General features: G+C 56.5%; 1 protein-coding gene across 8 annotated transcripts in view; it reads left to right on the top strand.

Moving 5' to 3' along the window:
• The first annotated feature begins 5,948 nt into the window (after positions 1–5,948).
• Positions 5,949–10,347, top strand: part of CELF5 (CUGBP Elav-like family member 5) — a 76,847-nt gene continuing 72,448 nt past the window's right edge. For all 8 annotated transcript variants that reach the window (XR_004434078.1, XM_033198207.1, XM_033198208.1 and 5 more), the window contains exon 1: positions 5,949–6,289. Coding sequence is in view for 7 of the 8 variants with exons in the window: in XM_033198207.1 (XP_033054098.1) it covers positions 6,031–6,289 (259 nt within the window). In the remaining variant the exon portion in view is untranslated. The remainder of the gene's footprint in view (positions 6,290–10,347) is intronic.

Below are 10,347 nucleotides of genomic sequence, written 5' to 3'. Positions count from 1 at the left end.
GTGAGCCGAGATGGCACCGCCACACTCCAGCCTGAGTGACAGAGCAAGACTCCGTCTCAAAAATAAAAAAAAATAGCCCCCGGGGTCCACAGCTCTGGCAAAACTTGTGAAGGTAGAAAACATGAGCTGCATCCTGTGAAATTCCGGGTGCCTCGACTTGCGCCTATAAGAGATGGGGGTGACAGTTCCTGCTGTGTGTATGGAAGACACCGTGCCTTGTACGTGGCAAGTGTCAACATGAGCTGTATGGGCCTGGGGGCCTGGGAGGGGGTTCATGTGCTGGCTGGCAAGGCAGAGACTCCGTGACGCCGCATGGCGTGGGTTTGAGACCAGGCAGCCGGTGAGCCCAGTTGGCTTTGAGAAGCTCTGAATTCCTTTGAGCACCGAACAGAGAAGAATAAACTATGTTGGCTTCGATGCCCAAATCCTCCATCTGACAGCCGGGACTGCTAAATCAGCTCTGCTTCCCTTCCTGTTTTCAAGTTTTAGACTTTCTCGATTCCAAAGTGATTCACGGTTGTCGTGGGAAGACGAGAAAAATTCAAACGAAGAAGAAAGAAAAACCCAAGGAGAAGGAAGAAGAACAAAAGGCTTGCAGATTCCTTTTCTTTTCTTTTTTTTTTTTTAGACGGAGTCTCGCTCTGTCACCTAGGCTGGAGTGCAGTGGCTGCATCTCAACTCACTGCAGCCCTGCAACCTCCACCTCCCAGGTTCAAGCAATTCTCCTGCCTCAGCTTCCCGAGTAGCTGGGATTACAGGCACCCACCACCACGCCCAGCTAGTTTTTGTATTTTTGGTGGAGACAGGGTTTCACCATGTTGGCCAGGCTCATCTCAAACTCCTGACCTCAGGTGATCTGCCCGCCTGGGCCTCCCAAAGTGCTGGGATTACAGGTGTGAGCCACCGCGCCCTGCCACTCCCATGCTCTTTACTTCCTCAGTAACAGCCGTGGCACGGGCATCCTGCAGTGACCAGTGCTCACCAGACTGCATCCACTAACAAGTCAGGGAGCCGGCCTGTGGTATCCAAATGTACCCAGGCTCACGGCCTCGCTGTTCTCCGCGCTCACCCACCCCCTCAGCCCTGCGAGGGAGGAAATTCAGGAGGCAGAATGCTGGATTTAAGCGCCCAGAAGTCAGACCCGAATTCAACTAGGCTCTTGTTTTGGGTGGAAGAAAGAGGAGGAAGAGGCTGAAAAAAGTGCCTCTTTGGCTCCTAGGCATTTGTGAGTTTTTCTTTTGATTTTCTTTTATTTTTGAGACAGAGTTTTGCTCTTGTTGCCCAGGCTGGAGTGCAGTGGTACAGTTTTGGCTTACTGTAGCCTGGACCTCCCTGGGCTCAAGCGATCCTCCCACCTCAGCCTCCCAAGTAGCTGGAACCACAGGTTCATGCCACCACACCCGGCTCATTTTTGTATTTTTTGTAGAGATGGAGTCTTGCTATGTTACAGCTCAGGCTAGTCTGGAACTCCTGGGCTCAAGCAATCCTCCCAGCTCGGCCTCCCAAAGTGCTGGGATTACAGCCATGATCTTTTTTTTTTGAGATGGAGCCTTGCTCTGTTGCCCAGGCTGGAGTGCAGTGGCGCGATCTCGGCTCACTGCAACCTCCGCCTCCCGGGTTCAAGCGATTCTCCTGCCTCAGCCCCCCGAATAGCTGGGTCTACAGGCACACACCACCATGCCCAACTTTTTGTATTTTCAGTAGAGATGGGGTTTTACTATGTTGGCCAAGATGGTCTCAATCTCTTGCCCTCGTGATCTGCCTGCCTCGGCCTCCCAAAGTGCTGGGATTACAGGTGTGAGCCACCGCGCCTGGCCAGATTTTTTATTTTTAGTAGAGACGGGGTTCCACCATGTTGGCCAGGCTGGTCTCGAACTCCTGATCTCAAGTGATCCACCTCCCTTGGCTTCCCAAAGTGCTGGGATTACAGGCGTGAGCCACTGCGCCCGGCCAGGCGTGATTTTTAAAAATTCTTATTAAAGACTCTCCCAGAACGCTGGAGGCTCATGGGGCTCTGAGCATCCTGCTTGAGTCTCCATGGAGACGAAGCCTGTGTCTCCTGGCTGACTCCACCAGCCCCAGTGCCACGCTGTGCCCGGCCAAGTCTCAGCTGAGTCTAAGCACCTGCATCTGTGCTGGGCCGAGTGGCAGGATGTTGTGGGAGGACCCCTGACCCCTTGCCCAGCTCTACTCTTCACCGAGTCCTGATGTTCTGTTTCATCTGGGGGCGGCCAGCAGGCTGCCAGTAATAGCAATAATAAATAGCCATTCTCTGAGTGCTAAGGAGCTCCCAGACTCTCTGCTAAGCCTGCATTTTAGCTCATGAATCCACACCAGACCAGGGCCTTCACCATATCCTCTTTTTCTTTTTTTTGAGATGGCGTCTCACTTGGTGGTCCAGGCTGGCATGTAGTGGCGCGATCTCGGCTCACTGCAACCTCCGTTTCCCGGGTTCAGGTGATTCTCCTGCCTCAGCCTCCCAAGTAGCTGGGATTACAGGCACACGCCACCACGCCCAACTAATTTTGTATTTTTAGTAAAGACAGGGTTTTGCCATGTTGGCCAGGCTGGTCTCGAACTCCTGACCTCAGATGATCTGCCTGCCTCGGCCTCCCCAGGGGCTGGGATTACAGGCATGAGCCACCGTGCCCAGCCCCTCTCCTCTCTCTTCAGTCCTGCTTGGCAAGGAAACTGAGGCTCAGCTGCCTGTTGCGTGGGGAGATGGTATGGGATGGTGGGAGATGTGTGTGCTCCAGAGTCTGGCTTCCGGGGTTCACATCCCAGCTCTCTTACCGTGTGGTCTTGCACCAGCCACTGGAGCTCTCTGGGCCTCAGTTCCTCGTCTAACGGGGGTGGACATTTCATACAAATGGCGTCACACACTGTGTGGTCTTCCGTGTCTGACGTCTCTCACTAAACATGATGTCCTCAAGGTGCACCTGCACTATGGCCTGGGTCAAAGCCTTATGTGTTTTTTCATGGCTGAGTCATGTTCCATTGGCTGGAAGGACCACAAAGTGTCCTCTAAAGCTGGGCGTGGTGGCCCACGCTTGTCATCCCAGCACTTTGAGAGGCTGAGGTGGGAGGATCGCTTGAGCTCAGAAGTTTGAGTCTAGCCTGGACAACATAGCAAGACTCCATCTCTACAAAAAATTTAAAAATTAGCCAGGCCTGGTGGCATGCCACATCTCTGGTCCCAGCTACTTGGGAGGCTAAGGCAGGAGGATCACTTGAGCCGAAGAGGTCAAGGCTGCAGCGAGCTATGATCATGCCACTGCACTCCAGCCTGGGTGACAGAGCGATATCCTGCCTTATAAATAAATAAATAAATAAATAATAAATAAATAAAATTGTAAATTAGCCAGGCATGGTGGTGGGTGCCTGTCATCCCAGCTACTCAGGAGGCTGAGACACAAGAATCACTTGAACCCAGGAGGCGGAGGCTGCAGTGAGCCAAGATTGCACCATTGCACTCCAGCCTGGGCAACAGAGCAAGAAGAGCCTGTCTCAAAAAATAAATAAAATAAAGATTAAAAATTAAATTTTAGGCTCGGCGCAGTGGCTCATCACGCCTGTAATCCCAGCACTTTGGGAAGCTGAGGCGGGCACATCACTTGAGATCAGGAGTTTGAGACCAGCCTGGCCAACATGGTGAAACCCTATCTCTACTCAAAAAACAAAAATTCGCCAGGTGTGGTGGCGCACGCCTGTAATCCCAGCTACACCGGAGACTGAGACAGGAGAATTACTTGAATCCGTGAGGCGCAGGTTGCAGTGAGCTGAGATCACGCCACTGCACTCCAGCCTGGGTGACAGAGCGAGACTCTGTCTCACAAATAAATAAATAAATAAATACGTTAATAAAATGTTACACTAGCTGGGGAGCTACTCAGGTGGCTGAGGCAGGAGAATCACTTGAACCTGGTAGGTGGAGATTGCAGTGAGCCAAGATCACACCATTGCACTTCAGCCTGGGTGACAGAGAGAGACTCCATCCTGAAAAAAAAAAAAATGAAAATGAAAATAAAATTTTAAACAGGTGTAACTCCATGGAGGGAAAAGAAGGCTGAGAAAGGAGGTAATGGTGAGTGAGTGGTTTTAGATAAGGTAGATGGGGAATTAAGGAATGAGCCACACATCGTCTGGGGAGAGGGCATCCGAGGCAGCGGGCACAGCCCGTGCAAAGGCCCTGAGGCAGGACCGCACCTGATAAGTTAGAGGAACAGCGAGGAGGCCTGTGTAGCTGCAGCAGTGAGGAGGGGGAGAGAGGGAGCAGGGGAAGGTGGGGACGAGACAGAACAGGACACGCAGAGCCTTGTGGGCCTCAAGGAGGACTTGGGCTTTGATTTTAGGACGTCTTCGGGAAGTTTTTTTTTTTTTTTTTTGAGACAAGATTTCACTCTGTCGCCCAGACCAGTGGCAGTGGTGTGATCCTGGCTCACTGCAGTCTTAATCTCCCAGGGCTCAACCAATGCTTCCACCTCAGCCTCCGAGTAGCTGGGACCAAAGGTGCACACCAACCACCCCGGCTAATTTTTTGTTGTTGTTGTTGTTGTTTGTTTTCCAGATAGAGTTTCACTCTTGTTGCCCAGGCTGGAGTGCAGTGGCGCAATCTCGGCTCACTGCAATCTCCACCTCTCAGGTTCAAGCAATTCTCTTGCCTCAGCCTCCTGAGTAGCTGGGATTACAGGCACCCGCCACCATGCCCGGCTAATTTTGTGTTTTTAGTAGAGATGGGGTTTTCTCCATGTTGATTAGGCTAGGCTGATCTTGAACTCCTGACCTCAGGTGATCCCCCCGCCTCAGCCTCCCAAAGTGCTGGGATTACAGGTGTGAGTCATCGTGCCTGGCCTGTTTTCTTATTTTTTGTAGCAATGGCGTCTCACCATGTTGCCCAGGATGGTCTCCAACTCCTGGGCTCAAGTGGTCCTCCTGACTCTGCTTCCCAAAGTGCTGGGATTACAGGTGTGAGCTACCACAGCCAGCACTTATTATTATTATTAATACTATTGATGAGTTTCATACATAAAGGATCACGGGCACTTTAGAGCTGGGAGATACTTCAGTATTTCTCCTATCCTGTCATTAGCAGTGAGAGCCAGCATCCCTTCTTGTTGATGGCATTATTGATGAGTTACATACTTCAAGGGCCAAGGACACTTTCTATGTGTAAGCACCCTATAGAATTGGAAACACTTTTAGCATTTCTCCTGCGCTGTCATAATTAGTGGGAGCACTTTTCATCTTGCTCTTGATTCATTATTATTAATGTTATTATTATTATTATTAGTTGTTGTTGTTGTTGTTTTCCGATACGGAGTTTCATTCTTGTTGCCCAGGCTGGAGTGCAATGGCACAATCTTGGCTCACTGTAACCTCTGCCTCCTGGGTTCAAGTGATTATCCTGCCTCCGACTCCCGAGTGGCTGGGATTACAGGTGCCTGCCACTGAGCCCAGCTAATTTTTGTATTCTTTATTAAAGACAGGGTTTCACCATGTTAGCCAGGCTGGTCTCGAACTCCTGACCTCAAGTGATCCACCCACCTCGGTCTCCCAAAGTGCTGGGATGACAGGCGTGAGCCACCGCGCCCAGCCATATTATTAGTGTTATTAATATTATTGATGAGTTACCTACTTTAAGGATCACGGGTGCTTTCTACGGGCAAGTCCCCTACAAAACCTCCAGCAACTTCTGACATTCTTCCTGCGGGAGCCGGCGGGGCTCCCTGGGAAGCCGGCTAAGGCCCGTCCCGCCCGCAGCTCCGCCCTCGCCCACCTGTAGGCGGGGCCCGGGGCCTGCCGGCCTCAGTTTCCCCGCGCGGCCCGGTGATGCGGGGAGGCGCCGGCGGCCCCGCGCGGCGCGGCCGCCAGGGGCCGCTGCGGAGCCGCCTTTGTGGTCCCGATGCCGGGGCGGGCGCGGGCGGGAGGAGGGCGCGGGGGCCCGGGAGGGAGGCGGGAGGCGCGGCCGCCGCTCCAGCTGCGAGTCCGCCCGCCGCCCGCCGCCGCCGCCGGCTCGGTCCCGCGCCCGCCATGGCCCGCCTGACGGAGAGCGAGGCGCGCCGGCAGCAGCAGCAGCTCCTGCAGCCGCGGCCCTCGCCCGTGGGCAGCAGCGGGCCCGAGCCCCCCGGGGGGCAGCCCGACGGCATGAAGGACCTGGACGCCATCAAGCTCTTCGTGGGCCAAATCCCGCGGCACCTGGACGAGAAGGACCTCAAGCCGCTCTTCGAGCAGTTCGGCCGCATCTACGAGCTCACGGTGCTCAAAGACCCCTACACGGGGATGCACAAAGGTGGGCGTCCGGCCCCCTCCCCCTCCCCCTCCCTCCGCCTCCACCCCACCTTCCGGCATCTTCTCTCCCCCATCCCCATCCCTCCTCTGCTCACCTCCCTCCTCTGCCTGCCTCTGCCGGAGCATCGGTTCTTACCCCCTCCCTCCCACCCACCCCTCCTCCCCCCTCTGGGGGTGCAGCTGACAGATCCGAGCGGGCCCCCTCCCCTCCTCCGCCCCCTCTCCCTCCCCACCTCCGGCATCTCCTCTCTCTCTCCCTCTCTCTCTCCCTCTCTCTCTCCTTTTCTCTTCTCTCCCATCTCCCTCGACCTCTCATCCTTCCCCCCACAGCACCCTCTCTCTCCCTCCCTCCCTCCCTCACCCTTCCATCCCCCAGACCCCCACCCCTTCCTCCCTCCCTCACCCCACTCTTTCCTGCCATTTGCCAGGGGAGCCTCGGGAACGCCGGCACCCCTCCCTGCCCCCCCCCCATTCATTCAGCTTCCCCAGGCCCCGTCGGGGAAGTTTGCACCTGCGGACTCCATTGCTTTGGTTATTTTCACAAAGCCAGGCCGGCGGGGCAGGTCCGGCCGCGGGGGACACGGATGACCAGGACCCCAGGCTAATCGGTAACTACAAAGGAAGACGGGTTGGGGGCGCCCGGCTCGGGGGGGACGCGCCCGCCTCGCCTGCCTTGGGTGGCGGAGAGGCTCCCGTCTCTGCCCACCCCCTGGCCCCACCACCTCCGCGTGGATCAGCATTCTCTCCTCCATTTCTCTGCCCTCCCCCTCCCCCGCCTCCACCTTCGGCTCAAGTTGAAATTGGCCAAGCCTCTTAGCAATGTGTTGGGGTCTCAGGTCCAAGACAATGAGCTTGGACGTGTCCATCTGGGCAGAGCCCAAATTCTGGGGTGGACAGGGAGGAGGAGGGAGGCGTGGGCGGCCTCAGGCCTGTCTGCCTCCCTCCCACCGGATTCTGCCTCCGATGGCATCCCGGGTGGGGGTGTCCAGCAATTGTGTCCCCAGCCCTTGGTTCCCATCATGGGCCCAGCGTCTGCATCGGGGTGGCTTTGACAGCCTTCCCCTCAGGTGTTGGGGACTGGGGTGGGCACTTCAGAGGCTCTGTGCTGGACACCCCCGGCCTCCCCCACCCCACCCTCCAGGAAGACCCTGGAGAGGCCTTGGGGAAGGACCCGGCGGTGACCTATTTTAGACCCACTTTTTCCCCAGCGCTGCGTGCCGGGTAAGCATGAAGGCATGTTTATTGAGTGAATGAATGAATGAATGAATGAATGGTGGGTTCAAGAAGGCCCTAGGGAGGGTCTGGTGAGATGGAGCCCAGGCCTGTCACTTCAGCTAGACCCTCCAGCTGGTTATTTTGAGGGAGAGGAAAGAATTCCCCATTCCCCATCTCTTTTCAAAACCAACCATCACACGCACGCACACACACCACACACACACACACACTGGGCCTGAAAAATCTAACTCCTCCGTGTGGCCTAGGAGGGCAGAGGGCTCCCGTGCGGTCCCCGTAAGTCAATCTCTGGAATCCAGAGGTGATAGGTGGGGTTTTCCCACATGCCCCCAACCCCTGGTACACCCAGAGCACCCATTTCTAGAAGGATTCCCATGGGAATGGGGGAGTCCACGTGGCCCCCCAAACAGCTGCATTGAAAGGCCTCTGGTTGAGCTGTAGGTCGGAGAGACAGTTGGGGGTGCAGGGACTGGAGAGTCCTGGTTGACTCTTCTTCATCTTTTTTTTTTCTTCTTCTTGTATTTAAATCTCTGGGAAACCTGGGCACAGGAGAAGTGAGGGGTGAGGGAGGGGCTGGGGCTGGGTTTTCACCTGGTCCTGAGCCTCAGTTTCCCTGCTGTCAACAGAGCAGGACCATGACACATCCCCAGTTATTTTTTTAGAGGTTGGAGAGTGTTGGGGTACCCTGGGGGTACCTTGGGGGTATTTCCCATCTGCGGGCTTTCCTTGGAGGGTGAGAATTGAAAAGCCATGTCCACCACAGCCGACAGTCACCCTCCACATTTTAGGGGTCCCAGGTCTGTCTGTGTGTGAGATACAGGGGCTTCACCTCGTGTTGAAAATGGGTCCAGCCCCCCAGTACCATCAGGGCAGTCAATCCCCACCTGTGTGGGGCCTGGCTGGACTTCACCTGGTCTTTGCTTGTGGGTGCTTGGCACAAAGGGATGGGGGGAAAGGAGGAGGTGGTGGGGGGTGTCTTCAGAATCAGCATCTGTGATCCAGGCTTGCGTTTGGGGCTCAGCTGTGTGACTTCTGGCTAGTGACTGCCCGTCTCTGGGCCTTGGCCAAAGGGAGGTGGAATGTTGAATGGAAATTCAGGATTCTTGGGGAGAGGAGTGAGTTCAGACACCTGCCACCAACATTGATCTTATTAGGGCTGTTTCTGGGAGCCCTGGCGTGGGATGATGTGCCTGTTCAGAACAGCAGGGCCGTGGGGTGTGGACCTCACGCCTGGAGAGAAATCCCTTTCCCCGGATGCCGGCGGGACCCGTGAGACTGGGCATAGGAGATCTGTAAGGAGCAGAGTGAGGTGGGATGAGAACGCCCTGGAGGGGCACCTGGCTCTTGACACAAACCTGGAGGGGTACAGCTGGTACCACCTCCAGCCCTTCCTTGGTGTCCAGGCCGCAGGGGCTTGATTTTCCCACGGAAGGCATCGCCATGGAGGTGGGCTCCAAGCGACAGCACATTTCTGGGAAACTGAGGGCTGGAGAGACATATCCTGGGTTCCACACCTACCAGAGCTAGGCCCCCATTACCCCCCTGCCTTCCTTCCAGGCCAGGGGGAGCAGCCGTGCCTATATCTGTGTGACATTGGGGGTGACAGGTTCCCCGAAGCTGAGAATGAGGTCCCTTAAGATAGTGCTGGGGACAGAGGGGCCTGTGACACCTGACAGCCACAGCTGGCCTGGCCGAAGGTGGCCTGGGGGCAGTCAGATTCCTAGAGGCCGTGCTGAGACCCAGAGAAAGGCAGGAGGCCTCATCCAGGAGCCCAGGAGCGGGGCAGGGTTAGGGGGAGAGGGATGCATCAAGGTGGTCCTCTGAAAGAGGGCAGGCCCGGGGTCGCTGGGTTTGTTTTTAATAGGGAGAGAGGAGAGAGAGAGAGAAATATGCAGCGAAAGAGAGATGGAGAGACACAGACAGGGAGGGGGCTGCAGAGAGATGGAGGCCCATAGGAAGACCACAAGCCTTCTCCTGCCAGAACTTCTCATCCAGAGAGAGGGGGCCTCCCCCAGGAAGGACCCCTACCCCAGGCCAGGGGCTCAGGCCAGGAACTGGAGGCTGGGATTGGGGCTCCCGCTGGCCCCCCTGCAGTTCTCTGCCCCAGGGACCCTCCCTCCAAGTCAGGCACCTCTGGAGCTGCGGCTTCTCCTGTCTACGGATGGTGGCTGCCTGAGTGCCCACCTTGCCAGGGGAAGGTGCCCACTGTGGTGCTGGTCCGCCGCTGCCACTGGGCCCTCGTTTATGGTAATTGCATATACATTTGCATGTTAATGACAATATTTGTCTTAAAGCGGAGGTTGTGCTGGGGGACGGTGCAGGGGGGGGGGGCCGGCAGGGGCCCGGGTGGGGGCCCGCGGTTTCCATGGGAGCACCAGCTGCCGGCTCGGCTCGGGCCGGGGGGAGGAGGAGGCTGTAGCAGGCTGAGCTCTGAGGCGTGAGATTCCGCGTGTGACGCACCAGCCCCAGGGAGAAGGCGGGCTGGGCGGCCTGGCGGGGGGACTGCCGGAGCAGTTGGCTCCTGGTGGTGGCGGGGACAGTGGCAGGGGGCTGGGGGCGGCTGGCAGGGTTGGCCGGTGTGTGTGCGCGCGCACGTGCCTGGAAAGGAACCCCTGCCGGGGTGCTGTGTGGCTTCAAGCTGGGCGCGCCCCTCTCTGTGCCTCGTTTTCCCCTGCTGCCCATTTTCTCATTTATTTAACAGACTTTCATGAGGCCCCGGAGCCTCACACCTGTGACTGTGACATCGTTTCTGCACCTCCCTCCCCCCGCCGCCCCCCCCCACTCCTTCAACATTTATTGAACGCCTACTGTTTTCCAGTATTTATG

Source organism: Trachypithecus francoisi, unplaced genomic scaffold (assembly GCF_009764315.1).
Source record: "Trachypithecus francoisi isolate TF-2019V2 unplaced genomic scaffold, Tfra_2.0 Lachesis_group5, whole genome shotgun sequence".
Lineage (NCBI taxonomy): Eukaryota > Metazoa > Chordata > Mammalia > Primates > Cercopithecidae > Trachypithecus > Trachypithecus francoisi.
This window is presented reverse-complemented; position numbering and strand designations above follow the sequence as displayed.